General features: G+C 44.9%; 1 protein-coding gene and 1 long non-coding RNA gene across 2 annotated transcripts in view; one reads left to right on the top strand and one right to left on the bottom strand.

The window, feature by feature from the left end:
* Window positions 1–20,781, bottom strand: part of LOC137166384 (uncharacterized) — a 38,874-nt gene that overhangs the window by 2,456 nt on the left and 15,637 nt on the right. The window contains exon 4 of the long non-coding RNA XR_010923680.1: window positions 14,268–14,422. This is a non-coding gene — a long non-coding RNA (uncharacterized lncRNA). The remainder of the gene's footprint in view (window positions 1–14,267; window positions 14,423–20,781) is intronic.
* On the top strand, window positions 7,742–15,925 carry CISH (cytokine inducible SH2 containing protein). The gene is made up of 3 exons (XM_067568087.1): window positions 7,742–8,609; window positions 13,396–13,622; window positions 14,167–15,925. Exons 1-3 carry the CDS (start codon window positions 8,563–8,565, stop codon window positions 14,667–14,669), a joined length of 777 nt encoding a protein of 258 aa, XP_067424188.1. The 5' UTR covers window positions 7,742–8,562; the 3' UTR covers window positions 14,670–15,925.

Below are 20,781 nucleotides of genomic sequence, written 5' to 3'. Positions count from 1 at the left end.
CGAAGCCTCAGCCGGGGTTGGGAGTATAAAGAGCAGGCCCCACAGCTCAATGAGGGACAAGCTGCTGCTGGAGGTAGACATGCTGTCCTGGCCTGCTGGCTACAGCCCCAAGTGAGTGCCTCCAAAGCACAGGACCTGGGAACAGCCCAAATGATCAAGCCCTAAGGGTTGGATAGGGCCTCTGGGCCCCCTAGACTGGCCTGGACCACCAGGCCCCCAGGACCGGACAGGAACTCTGGACCTGAGTGAATGGGCTGAGCCCCCTGAGCCTGAGGGCTGGGGGAAACCTGCAGAGGCTGGTCCGGACCTGGAGGAGCTGCCTGACGCTGAAACCCTGGACCCCTGCGACCTGGAGAAGTTGCCCTCTGCTGAGGAACCCCAGGAGCCCTGTGACCTAGAGGAGCTGCCCTCTGCCAAGGAGCTCCCCGCCTTGCCACCAGTGGACGCAGAGGGAATGGTGAGCTTGCTGTGGGCTGTGTACCCCAGTGACACTGAGGATCCCATCGATACAGGTACCTGGGGATATGGGGAGGAAGTGGCCCAGGGACAGCCATAGCTGTGACTGAGACAGGGGCAAGACCCCGTTGGTGCGTTGTGGCGGCAGCCCCACTGACTCAGTGGCAACGCCTTTGCCACTGCTAGGCCCTGGGCTGGGACGCAGTGGAGTCGGGTGGGCCTGCATCTCCTTCCCCTCCCCCCTTGTCCTCGCCATCCAGGGAGTAATTACGGTACCCCGCTCTCCTGACCAGAGGACACTCCTTGCTCACCCACCCTGCATGAGGGCCGGGGCGATAGACTACCTGGCAGTCTGCCCTGCCTGAGGGCCTGGACTGCGACTTATCCGGACGCTAACATTCCCCTTTTAGGAAGGTGCAGTGGCCTTCCTCAGAGCCTGGGTCCAAGGAAGGGCCGCAACGACCAGGCCGGGCAGGAGCCCGTACTACACTGTCATAACATGAAATATATGGCAGAATGCAGGTAAAACCACAGAGCAGAAGATCTATATAGGTCTTCCACAAGGAGTTCAGTCACAAATTTAATTAATGTATTACTTTTTTAACAAGCATTAGCATGGAAGCATATCCTCTGAAAAGGTGGCTGAAGCATGAAGGGGCATATGAATGTTTAGCATATACAGCACGTATCTACCTTGCAACGCCGGCTACAACAGTGCCATGCGAATGCCTGGTCTCACTTTCAGGTAACATTGTAAATAAGAAGCAGGCAGCATTATCTCCCGTAAATGTAAACAAACTGGCTTGTCTTAGCAAGAGGTAGGACTGAGTGGACTTGTAGGCTCTAAAGTTTTACATTGTTTTATTTTTGAGTGCAGTTATATTACAAAAAAATCTACATTTGTAAGTTGCACTTTCATGATTAAAAGATTGCACTACAGTACTTGTACGAGGTGAATTGAAAAATACTATTTCTTTTCTTGTTTACAGTGCAAATATCTAAATAAAAATATAAAGTGAGCACTGTACACTTTGTATTCTGTGTTGTAATTGAAATCAATATATTTGAAAATGTAGAAAACATCCAAAATATTTTAATAAAGGCTATTCTATTACTGTTTAACAGTGCAAATAAAACTAATTAATCATGATTAATTTTTTTAATCTCACAATTAATCACAATTAATTTTTGTAACAGTTTGACAGCCCTACTTTTAACCAGTTACTGGTCCATGATAAGCTAAGAGAGAACATCCTATGACTCCCTATTCTGCTTAAGAGGCTTTGATGAGGGACCTTATCAAAGGCTTTCTGAAAATCCAAGTACACTATATCCACTGGATCACCCTTATGCACATGTTTGTTGGCCCCCTCACAGAATTCTAACAGATTGGCTAGTCATGATTTCCCTTTACAAAAGCTGGATTGACTCCTCCCCAACATATTTTGTTCGTCTATATGTCTGATAATTCTCTTCTTTACCACAGTTTTCAACCAATGTGCCTGGTATTGAAGTTAGGCTTACCAGCCTATAAGTGCCAGGATACCCTCTGGAGCCCTTTTTTAAAATTAGACATTATGTTATTTACTCTCCAGTCATCAGGTACAGAGGCTGATTTAAGCGATTGATTACATGCCAGTTAGTAGTTCTACAGTTTCATTTCTGAGTTCCTTCAGAACTCTTGGGTGAGTCCCATCTGCTCCTGATGACTTATTACTGTTAAATTAAACAGTTCGTTCCAAAACCTCCTTTAATGACACCTCTGTCTGGGATAGGGATAGTTCCTCAGATTTGTCACTTAAAAAGAATGGCTCAGGTGTGGGAATCTCCCTCACATCCTTGGCAGTGAAGATTGATGCAAAGAATTCATTTAGTCTCTCTGCAATGGCCTTGTCTTCCTTGAATACTCCTTTAGTATATTAATTGTCCACTGGCCCCGCTGACTGGCAGGCTTCCTGCTCCTGATGTACTTCAACACCTTTGGGCGTTTTTTTTTGTTTGTTTGTTTGTTTTTTTTGCTGCTCCTGTTTGTCTCTTGCGAGTTTCTCTTCAAATTCTTTTTTGGCCTGCATAATTATACTTTTACACTTGACTTGTCAGCGTTTATGCTCCTTTCCTCAGTAGAATTTGACTTCCAATTTTTAAAGGATGACTTTTTGCCTCTACCCATTTCTCTTACTATATGGTTTAGCCATGGCAACATTTTTTTGATCCTCTTACTGTTTTGGATATATATTTAATCTGAGTCCTGGTTATGGTGTTTCTAAATAGTTTCCATGCAGTTTTCAATTTCTGTTTAACTAGCTTCCTCATTTTTGTGTAGTTCCTCTTTTTGAAGTTAAATGCTACTGTGGTGGGTTTCTTTGGTATTTTCCCCCTATAAAGATGTTGCATTTAATTACACTATGGTTGCTATTACTGAACGGTTCAGCTACATATACCCTGTGGAGCAGATGCTGTGCTCCACCTAGGACTAAATCAAGAATTGCCTCCCCCGCTTGCGGGTTCCAGGATAAGCCGTTCCAAGAAGCAGTCATTAATGGTGTTTAGAAATGTTATCTCTTCATCCCATCCTGAGGTGAAATGTACCCAGTCAGTATGGGGATAGTTGAAATCCCCTGTTACTGGGTTTTCTGTTTTTGTAGCCTCTCTAATCTTCCTGAGCATTTTACAGTCACCATCATCATCATTCTGGGCAGGTGGTCAGTAGTATATCTCTACTGCTGTACTCTCATTATTCAAGCATGGAATTTCTATTTCTACAGTTTGTATGGTGCAGTTTGAGTCATTTCAGATTTTTACTATATTTGACTCAGCTTTCTTTCACAGATAGTGTTACATCTCCCACCAGTGTGACGTATTCTCATTCTTATATATATTGTACCCTGGTATTATCATGTCCTGTTGATTATCATCATTCCACCAAGTTTCTGTGATATCTATTATATGAATAGCCTCATTTAATCCCAGGCAGTCAGGTTCACCCATCTTAGTATTTAGACTTCTAGCATTTGTACACAAGCACTTTTAAATGTTATCAGTATTTAGTTGTTAGCCTTCATGTGTTGTAACTGAATGGGACTCTTCTTCATTTGACTGTTTCTCTTATGTTCCTACCTGTACTTTATCAACTTCCATCCTCTCCTCCTCCTTTTTTCTAGGATATAGAGTATCCCCTTTAATAAATCCTCCCCTCAAGGATGTGTCTGTCTGAACACACCAATTGGTTTTGCCACAGCCCTTAGTTTTGGCCTCCAGGATCTCTCTCCTACCTTTCCCTATTTCATGGTTAACTATATGTACCATGACAACCAGCTCCTCCCCAGCACGGCACATAAGTCTGTCTAGATGTCGAGGTCCACAACCTTCAGACCTGGCAGGCAATTCACCATGAGGTTCTCATAGTCATCACAAACCCAACTAGATATATTTCTAATAACTAAATCTCCCATTACCATTTCCTGTCTCTTCCTAATAACTGGAGGAGTAACCTCAGTGTGAGAGGATACCATGATATCATCTGCAATCATTTCCTGATGCTCCAGTTTGATGTTCTCCTTCCTGAGACTTTCATCCTACTTAACAGCATAGAGGCTGTCAGACCACTTGACCGCATCACTGAAAATCTCATTTGTGTCCCTATCTGTCTCTTTTAGCTCCTTCAGTTCAGCCACTCTGGTCTCAAGAGCCAGTATTCGGTCTCTGAGGGCCATGAGTTGGTCGCACCAACTGCACACAAACACAACCTGCCCCCAAGGCAGGAAATCATACATGCTTCATTCAGTGCAATAAATTGGATAGCCCCCACTCTATCTGCTGTTTGATTTCTGCCTGCATCATTTTTACTATTGTCGGGGGGGGTTGTTTATTTGTTCGTTTTTGGGGGGAGGAGGCGGGGGGGTGTTATTGGCCCACATGTAGCATAGGTTTGTTAGGCCTATCTGGCTCTCTTGCTCCTTGCAAAACTCAGCTATTTCCTGCTCCTGTTCGCTAGCTCCTCCAGTCACTTAGGAGATGGCTTTTTAAACCCATGTTCTCCCTTAGTTAGCCCTGCCCCCTTGTAAAGGGATCCCAAAGGGATTAGGGATCAAAGGATAGCAGCCTTGAGCAGCTGGGGTAGATTTAACGCTGACGTATGAATTTCCTGTCCTTGGTGGGTATAACATCTTAAATTTAGAGATCAATCTTGCTGTCAGATGCACATGGGGGGCTCCCACTGGTGTTATATGTAGATATATAGACATTTTGCATTAAAACATTTCTGGGCCTGATTCTCATTTACAATAAGGCCACTTTGCACCAAGATGGCAGTGTGAAGAGACTTTAAAGTGGGCAAAAATTATATTTAAACCCATTTTAAAGGCCATTTGCATGACTAGAGTGGTGCAAAGTGTCAGTGTAAAGGAGAGTCAGGACCATTGGACTTGTCTTATACACAGGCACCAGTAGATGGTGCTAGCATGTTGGTGGAATTTCCTAAGGGACGTTGTCATCTTATTCACTGCTTTTATATTTTTTGCTTCCCATTATTATTCTAAACCCTCTCAGAGCTTTGATACTAAAATTCTCTCAATCAAATTTTCTTCCATTTGGCCAGCAGTAATACTGTGTTTTTTAAGTCCCAATTCAAAGTCCTTCTTCTCCATTAACTTGCACTTTGTGCTGACATTTACACCAGTGCAATGTGAACACAAAGAAGGTATCAAATGCTACCTCATCAGAACATAGGGGTTTTCCCTGGCTTTGCATGAGGTATGTGACCACCCAACGTGCAGGACAAGGGTGACTCCGGCCCTCCGTTTTGTTTATTACCTTTTTTGTGCATTTGGTGTAAATCAGGGATGTCAGCAGTGGGAATGATAGGAAAGAGTCTTAGCTGATGTACAGTGATGTAGGGCTATTGAAGTCAGTGAAACTATGCCAATTTACCCCATTTGAGGATCTGCCCCACCATCTGTAAGTTAAATACAGACAGAAGAGGGAGTGTGTGTAGATCTGACTAAAATGTAGCTATTTTCTTTCCATATTTCGGTGACAGGTTTTAGTAATAGACCCAGTACTTAGAAACAGCACATTCACTGGAACACATTCATCGACCACCACTCAGGGGATTACCAAGATGAGTTATATACACACACCAGTATGCTTTTTTTACTGATGTGCACGCCCACATACCACCACTCCCACAGCACAAAAGAACAGAGTTATCAAATTGAGTGCATGTGTTGACTTTTGGCTCTTGCCACTCAGTATTTAGTTATGTACTCCTACTCCTTGGAGAGAGGAGAGTGAGGGGGAGAGAGAGAGGTGTTTTTTCAGAAAATGGCCACTAGGTAGAGCTTGATTACAAACCTAAGAAATCTGTAAAGATGCCTTTTCCATGCCCATGCTGAGCTGCAGTGCTCCTGCCTAAGATATAATAAATCTGTAACCTCAATGAAGAGGACGAGGCACTGTGAATGAAAAGGTGAATTATGGATGCATGAGACAACAGCCATTGCCTGGATCTATCTATTGCTGAACTGCTGATTTGACTGTTTCACTAACATTATGTTTTTAACAATGCCAAACATAGATGTGAGGGAGCTAAGCTGAGCCCTTGGAAAATCTCCTAAGTGCATCCTTGATGAGGCATAGAAGGATTTAGAATTGAAATCCCATCTCTCACTACTGGATTCTTAGGCTCTTGGTGTATATATGCATGTGCATGCATTGGGGTCAGAGGCAAATTTCAGTTGCCTTACTTATTCCTGGTCTAAACTGATGTGCCTTACTCCTAGGTTACCCAGATTTTTGAAGAGAAATACCAGGAGAGTGTGCACAGAGGAAGAATATTGCTGGAAAGTCAGGACGATACACATGGAATTTTTTTGGCAGCTTGTGGGGGACCTGCTCTGTTCTCGCCCTCTCCTGAGACCACATAACTCTGCTAAAAGTGACTCAGCGGGTAGTTTACAAAACCTGTGGGAAACACTGGTTTTATAAACCTTACCTGGTGGCTGGGATGGCCTTCAAAGACTAGGAGATTCCCAGGTTACAAGGGCACTTTGCCCAATGGCTAGTATTCAGCTGTCTTTCTCACTACAAGAGACTCCTCACTGGGACTGCTGTGCTGTAGACAGCCCCAGCAGGGGTGCTGGAACAACGTGTACAGTGGGGTGCTGAGAGCCATTGACCCAAACTGTAAACCCTGTATATGACGGAAACCACTTCAAGCCAGGGGATGCAGAAACACTCTTAGTTCCAGCACCTAGGAGTCCTAATGGAGACTCCCAGGACTCCATTTCCCTAGAGCCCAACCGGCTCATCACTATCTTACCCCTGAAGGTGGTGTACACAGGTCAGTGGCCTAGGGTGGTGTGGAATTTATTCATTTATCCATTAATAAATCTAGGCTGGATATTAGAAAAAGGTTTCCAACCATCAGAGGAATGAGGCTCTGGAATAGCATCCCAGTAGGAGGAGTGGGAGTAAACAACCTAACTAGTTTGAAGAGGGAGCTTAATACATTTCTGAATGGGATTATGTGATGAGCTTGCCTGCAATGGCTGGAACTAGACTCCGTGACCCAGGAAGTTCCTTCCAGTCCTACATCCTGTGTTCCTTGGAAGGATTTACTCAGCCGTTGCCCCTGTCATACTTGTTCTGTGCATTAAAAAGGAATTATCTCTGATGCTTTCAACTCAGCACCTTTCACCCTCACCAAATCCACTTGAAAAACATGGATCTCGGGGTTGATATCACAGCCTGTTTGGCCAGACCCTGCACAGTTGGGAAGGAAAGGGAAATATAATTTGTTTTTAGGAGAAAGCAGGGGGAATTGGCAAATTTGATACTGCAAATTAAAGCTAAAGGAGGGGAAATTCCTTGATTCAAGCCTTGTAGTACATATCACCCTAATAAGGAGGCTACTTGCTGCTATTAGGAAGAGTGCATTACAGCTGCTCTCTGGTTTCACACAGGCATCTGGGAATTGTCAGTGAGGTTTCTAATCTCTATTTTTCCTAGCCACATGGTTAAAGGGCCTCTAGTGCTTGCAGCTGCTCCTAGCATTTCTCTCCCTCTTTTCTGCTGCGTGTGTGTGTTTCTCTGTCACCATGGGGCTGGGCTGGGCTCATTGCAGCTTCCAGCATCAGCCCAGCCTCATTCGCCTCTGATTGGCAGAGCTCTGAGGTCCAGCCCAGCCTCGGTTTGCTCTAATTGGCAGAGCTCTGTGGGCCAGCCCAGCTTTCCTGGAAAGTTCTTGGAAATCTATCAAAGGTATTTCTTTGAACACACAGAGGAACAGCAGCCAAGAGCTTTATAAAACAGAAAACAATTTACAACTTTTCAGTGGGTCCCTGGAAGGAGCTGATCGATCCAACCTGATCTGCCTTTTTCCTTGGGGATTCTGGTATATTTTGGAGGCTCTTTTTTGGCCCCCAATTCTCGGGAGTGCAGTGCTGGCATCAAGATGTCTATTATGGACACATCTATTTATACTTTTTGTTTTTTAATGTCAGAACAGTGATGTGAATACAATACAATTCCAGGAATCGGTCACTTCCTGGAACAGATTAAAAGGGGCAAACAAAAGATTACTTAGTTGTGTTTTTTCCCAGAGCTTCATTACTTCTGGAGCCAGCATCCAAGCAGGTTGCTGCTCTCCCAGCTCTACATTCAAGGAGAGATTATTTATTGATACCTATTTATTGTTATTTCAGAGGTGCTTTGAATCCTGACTTTGAAGGTCGTTCTGAAGGAGATTTCATTTCTTCTTTAAAAATCGATTTTCCTTTTCTCTGGTCATTCTTAATTTTTTTTTCTTTTTAATCAGAGCAAGAATATATTTTCTTATCCTCAAAAGCACCAAGGCTGCACACATTTTCCTAGCTAAAGTTGCTGAAAAATCAGTAAAGTCTTACTCTGGACAGCCTGATTTGTTTTCTGCTCGGTCTCTCCTTGTGTGTGAACTCCAGAGTGCTGTCGAAGAGGTTTGCTGGGAGCAGTCCACTCTTTTCTTCCTGCGAATTCCTAACTAAAGACTTTTCCTAGCTCCTTCTGGGAAGAAAGAAGGAGGAGGCAAGAAAAAGGGGGAAATCATTTTCCCATCCTATTGAAGACTTCATGCTTTTTCCTTGGTCCTGGAGTGACATGATCCTCTGTGTTCAGGGGTAAGATTCTTTGCAACCTTCATTTTAAACTCATGATTTGAGAATTGTTGATAACAGACTCTGGGGCAGATCCTCAGCTGGTATAAACTGGGGTAGGTCCATTCCAGTTAATGAGCCTATGCTGATTTGCACCAGCTGAGTATCTGGTCCTCTGTACATGTGCATGCCTTGTGTTCTGCTTTTTATATCTTTTATCCAAAAGGGCATGAACAGACAGGATCCCTGATGCTCTCTCTAGAGCTGAGAAATCACATGGCACTCAGTGTCCTTACAGGGTAAAAATCAACTGGGGGAAAATTCTGACTATGCTGTACACTGTACCTATATGTAAAACTACAGAGGACTGAAGCACAGAATAATAGGAGTTATCTGATTTCTCCATAGAAACTTACAGGGAAAAAGCTTTTCAGGAATCTGTTTTTTAAAATTGTCCATGTCTAATTCCAAATGAATATATAGAATTAATGTATGTTTCTTCTTACAGAGCTTTTCTATACAAGATTGTGTGTGTGTGTACACATACATGTGTATACACACAGTGCATTATAGAAATTAAAGATGGGGAAAAAGCCCTAGTGCACGAGATATCCAGTTAGGTGAAAACAAATATTTGTGCTTGCCTAATTTTATCAAATAAATACCCCTGGCTGGTGCATGCATATTGGCAATTGAATGCTCACATGACCAGTTAGGTACTTACATATGTAAGTACCCAACCTGTATGAATATACAGTATCAGGCATTTGTGCACTTGGAAATATTTGCACTCATTTGCATTCATTAATATTTTGGCCATGATGTCATTTTAACCATCCCATCTGCCACTAGAAGATTTTCCTCACAGTATTATAGTTCTGTCCTGTCTACTTTTAAGTGACTCAATGGTGGGGATTACCACCACTTCCCCTTACAGCCTATTCTAATGTCTCACAGAACTCACTATTACAAATATTTTCCTGCTGCTCAGCCTATGTCTTCCTTTGCTTGGTTTCACCTTTGCTTGGTTTCACCCTTGTTTTCAGCCCATAAGTCAGTGTCCATAGTAAAGCTGCATGAAATTAATTTTCAAGTTAGGCTTTGCACTACACTATCACATGCTTTATTGAAGTGCAAATATATCCTATCTACAACATACTCTTCATCCATGAATTTGTTTTTCATTCAAATGAGAAGAAGTTTGTCCACGGTTTATCTTTATAGCCCTGGCTAAATATTGCTTTGAGTTCCATTATCCTCTAGCATTTTAGGCATTTTGGACCAAATCCTGCCCTTCTTACTCAGGCAAAAGCCCTGTAGGAGTTGATGGGTGTTTGCAGATATAAGAAATTTACGACTGGACCCTTCTTCTTGTACTATTTCATTATTTGTGTCATTATGAAGTTTGACTTATCACAGAGACAACAGCAAAGATAACTCTAATTGGTGCCGTCTATATCTGCTCTCTTGTACCTTCTCAGTTCTCCAGAGCTTTTCAAAAAGTTCAGTCGGTACATCAGAAAAAGTTTGTTTGCGGCTTCTTTTAGGACAAAAAGGTTAATATCAACTAGACCTGCTGATTTTTATAAATACGCTTTCTTCCACATAGTTTTTTATCGCGTTCATAACAGCAGCTATAGTGACAATTTATTCTGTTCATTCCTGATCCTAGACCCTTTTTCTTTATTTGTCTTGCTTAGTAGCTCAACCACTTTCGAATCAACATTAATTAACCTCCATTAATGGGTCCACATTCCTGCCACACATGTATTTGAAAACTTCCTTTCATGACTCTCTGCTCACTAGAGGTTATATCAACTCTGGGCTTTTTTGTATGTATGGGAGGGAAGCAAAATCCATGCAGCATCACTCGTGTGAACCTTCCCTGGATAGTGTGGAAGAACCCCTCTGGAAACGCATGGGGTTTGGGCCCACAGATTTTAGGTGGCAGGATAGTCAGGGAGCAGATGGAAGCCAGAGGATGACCTCTGTAGATGTACTCATCTTTCTCCACTCCACACTGGCTCCACTTCAGGAGAGCCTTTGTGACTGTGGAGAGAAGATTAAGATTGTACGTAGAGTTTAAAGACTTGAATGAATCTCCGAATGAAATGTGAACTGAGTCACAGCTTCCTTTAGTGAAAGGGGAATGGTAGTAGTTTAAGGAGAGTCCTGGAGATTCAGAGACAACATTCCATGAGACAATGGAAAATACAGGAGCAACATAGTCAAAGCAAGAGCAGAACTGTCTAATAAATGATCAGTTAAGATACCTAGTGATAGCCTAAGGATTCCATTCAAAGCTGCTTCCTGGTCTCGCCATCTCCCTCAGACAATTCTTAATCTCCTTCCCAGATCAAGTGTCCAAAAATCAAAACAGTTCTCATGCTAGCAACAAGAAAATATTTCTTTAAATATAAGACTTTGCCTGAGGGCGTTGCAGAAACATTTCCAGGAGGAAGCAAGCTCAATTTTGGAATCTGAAACTGCACAATTCTTGTTCTCGAGCCGAGAATGGGGCCTGTAAGCTGTGTGTCTCCTCCCCTACCTTTCACCTTCTGCAGTCATTTATATCTGTGAAAACTGGTGGGTGTTGAAAGCTACCAAAATTGAATCCTCCACTCATGGCAGCATTTGACACCCAGTTTGCACAGTGATTACACAAGGTGCAAGGCAGTGGCGGATCAGGCCTGTACTACTTCTTTTCGTAAGAGAAGAGGCAGTACCCAAAAGCTATTGAATATAACCCAGGTGAGACTTTACTTGGAAAAAGTGTCTGGGCTTCCTTCCCTACAGTGCTACCATAGAAGGGAATCTTATCCAGAGCCATTGCCTGCAACAGCCACAGAGAAATGCTTCTGTACACTAGGTATCAGAGGCTATTGGTGAAGACTAGAGGCTAGAAGGTGAGGTCTTCAAGGAATAGATTAGAAATTAATAAACAGGATTCAAAGTCATATATTCCTATTCCTAAAGTAATGATTGGCTGAGGAAGACCAGGGATGTATTTGGCTGGTGTAAACTCACAGCAGTCTCTTCTGAAAGTCTGTGAAGCATTTGATTTTGTGGGATCAGTGTGCCCTCCTTGCCTGCCCTTCATTGTTTGAGAAGACTGAGTGTCCCTCGCTTTAGAGCCAGATTTACCTATGGCCCCATAAAAACTCTCTTATCCCAAATCTACGTAGCTACATTAGGCATGCAGAACCTGATTGCAGCTCACTCTCTCTCTCTCAAAGGAAAAACTCCCTCATCACTTTCAATCCCCTCTGTGCTATTGTTCCTCATGTGTCCCTCCTTTTGGATCCTTGTCCAACATTTGTCTCTCAGCAGGGCGAGAGGGTTGGAGAGAGGAGTAGGCCAAATCAGGGTAGGGTAGGGAAGATCAGTCTGTAACCTTATCTCCTTCCTCATCCACATCTGTGTGTCCATTAAATGTCACTGTTTATACAAAGGACACAGTTGATAAGATTGGCGGGGAAACACCAGGGACATCAGTCCTCTCTCCCCCCTCTTTTTCCTATGACAGAGAATGCTGCAGCTGCCTTTTTAATCTCCATTTGTTCCAGACAGTCCCTAGGTCTCAAGTTGGGGATTGTACTGCATTTCCCTGGGAACTCATTTATCTTATATTTTTTAACCCTAGAGAGGTCACCTTGGTGCCAGGTGCAGCAGGGATAAATGTTTGAGATGTGCTGCAGCACAGGGTTAAGCAAGGTTAAAGAGTGACAGAAGATGGAAGGCATGAGCCAGGCACCATCAGATCCTCCCATCAACTGCTCTGTTTTTATTCTCTTTCCTTTAATTTGCACTCTTTCCAGCTCTGTGGGATTATCACAGGCAGGGGCAGTGACACCTGCAGCTTTCAGCCTCCTTCCGCAGGACACACAGCTTTGTACATTCCCCTTGCAGTGAAAGCGTCACACACAAGGAGTCTGACTAGCAAGGAGAGCTCCCCACTAACCTCCCCCATCATCCTGTACTCTCACCACAGGTCATACCTTCCTTTAGCATTCCCCATAGTACAGAGACGGACTTGCCACAGATCACAGGGCAACAGGACACATTACAGCTGATTGCTAGAAAGCTACAATACCTGCTCCCTTGGAAAATGTATCACCGCGCTGAGCAATGCTCACTATGACACTCCCTACTGCCATTATAAACATGCCTAGTGCACACTTTACACTAAGTTTCCTTCATGTCATTTGCATGCCAGGGTCTTTGTAGTAACAGGGACTGGCTGGTTATTCTGCTGTGATGGCATTTCAAGATCAGCCCACACCTAGCTCCTAACAGGCATGACAAGATCAGGCCAACCTGCAGTGGCAGGAGGATAACAGGAAGGAAAAAAAGGGGGGAGGCTGATTCTCCTCTTAGATATACTGTCATAAATCAGGAGTAACTCCACTGAAGTAAATGAAGGTGCTCCCGGTTTACACCAGTGAAAGCAGAATCAGGCCCACAGCATGTCATCAAGAACCCTATCTGTATCTCCTCCCCACAGCTTTATTACAAATGCAGCATCCTATAGATTAGAAGAATGTCAGGCTCAAGGAGTGGAGATAAAAGGTAGTATTTGAACTTGTGCCTATCCCAAGCCGGAAAAAGACAACCATCCCTCCCTGCATCTAGGGGCTCATCTTTAGCACTGTCGAGTTTGTTTTTGTCTTTTCTACTTCCATTGGAAACATAACCATGGAGAGGATCTGTAAACAGAACATACACTGTAGCACAGCACAGCAGGTGCTGAGCTGATAATGCAACCCTAGGCAAGGCAAGCTAAAATCATACAATACGTCCTTCGTTTCAGACCCCATCCTTTGCTGGCAGAGGAGAAGATCAGGAGACAGTCGCTCAGAGGCATTGCTGTGGATTTGTCAGAGCAGATCATGCAGCCTCGCTCCATTACGGCCTTCCAGGGAGAATCTGCTCCTGCCTTTGTGGCACCTGCTCCTGAGAATAACCTGCCTCGGATGCGAGACCCTGAAGAAGACCTGCTGTGCATTGCAAAAACTTTCTCCTACCTGCGAGAATCTGGTAAGACTCTACCCACAAGCATGAGGTCACTGGGTATGGGGAAGAACTCTGTGAGCCACGTCCAAGAAGAATCTCCTCTCCTAGAAAGGTTGCCCGGCACTAAAGTTGGTCTGCTGTGAGCGTCTTGCCCCAGAAACCATTACAGTTTCAACTTATCAGTGCAATGAGTGGTCCCGATCTCAGTCGCCGCACAGCCAGTGTGGGTATCACAAAGTAACCCACCACTAGCATACCCAGGAACTTTGCCTTTAATAGTTCAATCGACAGAAACAGGAACTGGCTCCTCTTTCTCTGTAAGCCCTGCCCACTGCAGGGGTGGCTTCCCTTCCCCCAGCCTGGGCACAGTGATGAAACACATAGGTTGGAAACCCTGCAGAGCTTGGCTACGCCATCTCTAGTGTATTTCTCCTGATGCCTGTCCTTTCCCAGGCCTTGACCTGAATGGACTTCAGGGCCTGCCCGATATGAGCAGCCTGGGCTTTCAGCCTAGTGATAATTCTTTCTTTATTTTTAAATGAACTTTATTTCTGTGGTTCCTTTCCAGGCTGGTACTGGGGGTCTATCACAGCCAGTGAGGCCAAGCAGCATCTTCAGAAGATGCCTGAGGGCACCTTCCTGGTACGGGACAGCACCCACCCCAGTTACCTGTTCACACTCTCCGTCAAGACCAACCGGGGTCCCACCAACGTGCGCATTGAATATGCCGACAGCAAGTTCCGGCTCGACTCGAACTGCCTATCCAAACCCCGCATCCTGGCCTTCCCAGATGTGGTCAGCCTTATCCAGCACTACGTCATGTCCTGCACAATGGAGAACAAGAATGAGGCCCCTTATCCACCGCCCTCGCCGCTGTCCCCCATGCAAAAGGAGATGGTGGCTGCGGCAGTGCACTTGAAGCTGATACGGCCTCTTGGCCGCAAGGACAGTGCCCCCAGCCTACAGCACCTGTGCCGTCTACAGATCAACAAGTCGACAGCAGAGGTGGACCAGCTGCCACTGCCCAGGAGGATGGGGGACTATTTGAAGCAATATCCTTTCCAGCTCTGAGGTGCGGCTGATGGGCCTCAGACAGACAGACTAGAATCTTGATGACTTTTTGTCTTGCTGAAGCATGGCATCAAGTGGATACAGTAAAGACAGAGTCATCAGCAGTGACCGCATCCACTTGTCCTCTCCCCTCCCCCAATTCCATTCCTACACCAGGGAGGGAGTTGGTTGTACCAGTGAACTGTGGGACACAATCTGACCTCCGAGCCTCAGGGCCCTGCTGACAGAGGCTTGAAGGAAGTACTCTTGACATGTGCGTGCTGCTTGAATTTCAGTGCTGCCATGACATTAGGAGTATTACCATTGTTCCTGTCACTATTTATTTCCTTGGTTGCCTCTCTCCTGATATTTTAAATCACCCTTTAGTTTGTTGTTTTTGTTTCTTTTCCTTTCAAGGAATTAGGGATGGACCCGGGCTGGAATAAAGGATCCCAACCTAGACCAGACCCAAAACTCTGGGGAAGTTTGGATCTGGATTCAGATCTGGATTTGAAGGTCACTTCCTTGAGCCTGTCTTTGTAATAGGCCACTCTGAACTCCACATCCAAATACCCCCAGATGCATGGGGAAATTGAGATTCAAATCCGAGTCTGGATCCAAACTTTGGCATCTGGGCCCTATTTTTGAAACATACGGACTGTTTCCTTTCTTCACAAACTAAGAAAGGGCTGGAAACTTTGTGATCTCAGTGTACATATGGCAGGCATCTGTGTAGCTCAGTGGGATGTCACCACTGAGATGGCCCAGGGTTGGAAGAATTTTTAGACAAAATCACCATTCTCTTGCCAGTTCTTATCACAGACTCTGGATACTGAGTTTGAGACCAGAAGGCCCCCCTCTGTTTCCTCCCCCTTTCCCATTTCAAAAGGAAGTTCACAGTAACACTTTTAAATCAAGTTCTTGGTGATCCAAGTCCTCAGCTAATTATCTACAGGCGGGGGGGGGGGGCCCTGGGCATCTCTCACAGCGGCTTGTGTTCTCTTCCCATCAGGGCTAGTCTCTTAGCATTGCCCTTGGCTTGGCGAAGCAGGGAGAAGGGTGGTGGCATCCTGGCCCGGGCTCAAAGTTGGCTCTGCTGAGCTGCACTGATGACAGATGGTGTGATGGTATTTATTTATTTATTTATTCTTTCAGTGGCACAGGAAAAAAAACACACCTGTCCCTATTCCATCAATACCACAGTGCCATATAACTAGCCCCTTTGCCCCATTCAGCACTAAATAACTAGCCAACCCCCACCCTCAGCTTCAAGCAGAGCTGTGTGTTATTTTGTTATCCCCTATAATTTGCTCATAGAGACTTCTCACTGGAAGGAGACTTAATCGAACCAACACCAGTATTGCTTTTCATAGAATCACAGCAGATGAGGTTTGAAAGGGACCTCAGGAGGTCATCTAGTCCAACCCGCCGCTCAGAGCAGGACCAACCCCACCTAAATCATCCCAGCCAGGGCTTTGTCAAGCCGGGCCTTAAAAGCCTCTAAGGGTGAAGATTCCACCACCTCCCTGGTAACCCATTCCAGTGCTTCACCACCCTCCCAGTGACATATTTTTCTTAATATCTACACATCTACTGTAGAAACAACACTTGAGCTTCCTCCCCTTTGCCAGTATCCACACCCCACACTATCATCTGTCTGTGGAATCTTTGATCATCTGTGCTGACCTGTGGATTTCAAAATGAAGCTAACTTTCATCCCCAGCTCCCTCCCTCTGCCCCCACAGCATAGCAAATAGGCCCCGTCTTCCCTTGCAGAAGGAGGGGACAAAAAGTAAGTGGATTCTGCCCAGCAATGAGCACAGAAGGGGAGACTACCTCCTCTGCACCATTTCCCACCATTTGGCCAACCTTCTGGAGACCAGTCCATGGGGTTGTGGGGGGTGAGGAAGATGCAGCTGGGAAGGGGACACACGGGTCTAGGGGGCCTGCTCCTGTCCACAGCATCTTCCCTCACCTCTCAACCCACAGGACTTTAGCAGGCAGGTTAAGCCTGACTATGGCATGGATGGCCCTGGTCTCCATAGATGCCAGGGCTGGGTATGTTTTTTGGGAGAAATCCCAGCTTGTTCAGAGAGTTGGAAGGGGAGGGAGAAGATATGGGAAAAGGCCTCAGGGGATACTCTGAAGGAAACCGGTGGAGTTTCCTCTCCCCTAGATAGGAACATCCTGCCTAAGGGACAACACAACCCAGTATATTTAGTCAACATCCACTTATTTTCATGTTTTTATATGTTGGTAGTATTGCTGGCTTTGTTTTTCATACTTTGATGATTGACAGTGAGCATGTATGAGGTCAGATTTCCCTATTACTGTACACCTTCCCCCACGCAGAAAATACATTTTTTTAAAAAAACATACAACATAAAACCACTGAAAAAGGCTTCCTTTTACATAATCTCATGTGTGTGTGTGTGGGGGGGGGGGGGGGAATTGGTGACCAGGAAACCCCAGTTATTGAAGGAGCAATAACAATCTTGGGAAACCCAGATGGCTTGCCAAGCAGAGCACTCTGGAGGAGGTTCGGCACTACCATAAATGCGCATAGGGCGAGGATAGGTGGCTTTCTGTACCATCCCTTCATGACCCTTGTTTGGCTGTGTCCCAACAGCCAACCTTTCCTCTTTGTGAGGCTGCGAGAGAATCAAGCCTGCCAGTTTCTAAGCTCTTGACAAAAGAGCTCTAGGGTAGGAAGGGTGGGTGGGAGAAGAGGAGAACAACGTGGCACGCTTGAACCACCTGACAGTGAGTGGATGCAGAGGGAGAGCTGGAGGCTATAAACGCCTAGGGTCAGGGGCTCTCTCTCTTGTATGTACAGCACCTAGCACATGGGGCCTCTGGGTACTACTGCAATACAAATAAATAATAATAAACAGAGACTCTAAAGAGTCACTTTCTTCTACCTTGAAACAGTTTTTTAAAAAATAATTTGATCTGGATTTTAAATAAAAGTCTGATATTTTAAAGCCATTCAATCTAAAAATCTCTGGTCATATCCAAGTGGACCCATCAAACAGGGACACTTCATTTGCTCATTTCAAAAAACAACTCTGAGAAGATGGGGCGAGCTCTTAACCAGCCGCCCCATCCTGCCAAACACACACAAGCACCATGTGTTATTTTGCAGCTATCTGGAGAGTTCCAAGTTTTAGAAAATTCCAGTCTGAACCTCACAATGTAGGGTATGGGAATCCAAGTCCTGTTGCATACACAGGAGAAACAGGCAACCAAACCACAGGTCTCCAGTTGCCAGGGGTGGAAGGAACATTCTCAGATAGTTTACGAAAGCATCTGATCCACCTTCATATTGCTAGTACCTGGAAGAGAAAATCCTCCATAGTCGAAAATCTGGGTGTAAGTAGGTACAATGCAACTAGAAGTCTTTTGAAGCGCACCTGTTTACACCAGTTTTGAATTTGGTCTTACTGTAGGCTATACACCTCTGGCACTCCCTTGGGGAGAGGATAGGCTCCTCTTCTGTCTTAGAGTCTGGGGCATAGACCTCTAGTGGTGCTGTTCAGGGGGTCTGCTGCCTTGCAGGGCGGCCTAAAGTAATCCAAACAAAAGGTCATCCTGCTTCCGCAGCCCACAAAAAGCAGAGTCCTAGGCCTGAGAGATGCCAAACAGAAAAAAAGAAAAAAGTTCCAGTCCTTCTCCTTTCTGAGAGAGCCTGGGCAGCCAATGCTCTCAAGGCATTTCCCTGGTCATCAGCTCCTGCTTTCAGAGGTGAGGGAGCTCTGAGTTGCAGTCCTGCTCCAGAGTGCTATTCTGTACTGACAAGCGAACCTCATTTTTTGGATGTATCTACACTGCAGCTGGGCAGTGTCATTCCCAGCATGGGTAGCTTAGTTTGAGAGTTTTGCAAACAATGGAGAGCATTAAAAAGAAAAAGGAAAAGCTTTTAAGAACTTACGTGAATATGATTTTAAATACTCTGAAGTCAAATTCTTCTACATGTATGCAACCCCCTGGAGTTGGTCATCTGGGGTAAGTATTTGGCCATTTAATATACAAAGATGGTCATGGGTGGTTTTGCTGATGAGTGGTTTTACTGACACCCTATGTTACTTTAATTATTCCCCACTCCTGCACCTTCAGAACATTTTGCCAAGGAAAACATGTTCCTGCTCTGAGAGCCTATGTGCCAAGTTTCAATGCAGATTAATTTATTTTTACAGTTGAGTAAGACATCTCTGAAAATAGGGGTGTGAATGAAAATGCAGACAGCACTTAATTATATCATAAAAAGTGCTGCTTTAAAACCTCTCCCTGGGATGCTTATGTAGTTTGCTAAGTATCATTGCTCCTGGGCCAGCACAGGGCATTCTTTCTGTATGCGTATTATTTCTGGCTAGATACATACAAATGCACAGATAGCGTTCAAAGCAGACCTCCAAGTAGGCCAGAGAGGTAGGTGACAGATCCTCCAATCCATGTCTGAAAACGTGCAACCATGGCTCGTGTCTATGACAGAGATGCCCTGCAATAAGCAGGTAAAGTGTGTTCCATGCTAGCTCCTACAGTCTCACTTCATGCCTTAAGAAATGACCCTTGTAAGCAGACAACATGTGTGTGTGAGCAGACACTTTCCAGCCTGTGCTCAAACACAGTGAAAACTCACCCCTTTTCCTGGGGATTAGCTTTATTAACCAAGGAACCAATTATACATTAACATGGTTTAGTTTCAACCTTCTTTCCAGGCTTCCCTGCTCCAAGTCCCACTGCTCAGCCCATGCCCAGGATCCTCTTTCTGAAGATCCGTTTCCTTATATTCAGATGTGTTAATTAGTCAGCAAATCTCTCGATGAATCACCAGAATCCCCGTAGCCCTTTTTCAGCAGAACCAACACCAGCAGATGCAGAGGGGTGTGTCTAGCAAACCCTGCTGGCCTGTTACAGTGCATTTCTGAGCCAACGTCCATCGCTATTTTCACCAGTTATCAAAGGAAATGAAGACTCAAAAAGCAAAATAACTGGATACTCCACATACAGTTCTTCCACTCAGCCCAGCAATTTACTAATGCTCAAGTCCATGGAAAGCTTGTCTACCACCACTGCTTCCTACATCTCCGTAGCTATCACTGCAGCATACAGAACGGATGGCACCACCATTAAGGACTCCCTCTCTCACTTCACCTGTTGACCAAAGGCCTGGAATATGGGGGTGAAATAGAGAGTAGAGATGGATCCGAACCACCCTCAGTTTAGGATGCAGATCAGAATCTTACAGCTCAGCCCCATTCCTAACTGCAAGGTTAAAATGTTTTATGCATCAACTTTAACAAGCCCTACCCCCAGCTCCACAGGAGGGAAATTTTAAAAACCACTAAATTTGGCAACCCCTAACTAAAGGAACCAGCCAAGAGCGAAAAACGAGAGATAATTAAAAAAGAAGATCAAATCTTCCTGAAAGTGTAATTATCCAGGGAATGGAGCCTTCCCATTGCAGCTCCCTGCCAGTGCTTCAGTCCCAGGGCTACATTCCAAGACTATGCCCTGCCACTGTGCATAGCTGTTCACCTGGGCATATCTTGGCTTGTTAGATTAGCAGCAGCACAGTATTTCGTGTATGAGAGCCAGACAGAATGTGATTTGCAGCACAGGGAAAGCAGGGCAACTTGATCCTGCTGTCCTGCACCAAGTAACTTTTCCCTCATAGCAGGATTCCAAAAATGGGTCCATGGAGCTAATGGTCTTGATAATATGATGAGGATCCTGCTCAAACCCATTTCTTCTCAGACACATCCATTCTCCACCCACACCCCAGCCCTGCACCTTTTTTTTTTACTAAGTGCACTTGAATGTAGGGGAAAGGGGAATAAAAGGAGGCTTGAAACATACTCTCAGGCCTGGTCTACACTAACCGGGAAATTCGGCGGCAGTTGACGGGAGACATGCAAGCTACATAGAGTAGCTCCTGTCGACTTCCTAACTTTTACTTACTATGGCGTTTTCACTTCGCTGCGCCAACGGGACATGTGCTCCTGTCAGCGCAGCATTACTCTTTTTCCGGGGTGGATTTATTAAATTGACTTCTGGATCAATTGAGCAGGTCTCCACTTCCACTCAATTGATCCTGAAGAATCGATCTGATGGGCAAATTTGCCACCGTCAG

This window comes from Emydura macquarii, unplaced genomic scaffold, assembly GCF_026122565.2.
Source record: "Emydura macquarii macquarii isolate MOO-44397 ecotype Brisbane River unplaced genomic scaffold, CSIRO-AGI_Emac_v2 contig_2846, whole genome shotgun sequence".
Classification (NCBI taxonomy): Eukaryota; Metazoa; Chordata; order Testudines; family Chelidae; genus Emydura; species Emydura macquarii.
Note: the sequence above shows the minus strand (reverse complement) of the source record. Positions and strands in the feature narration are given on the sequence as shown.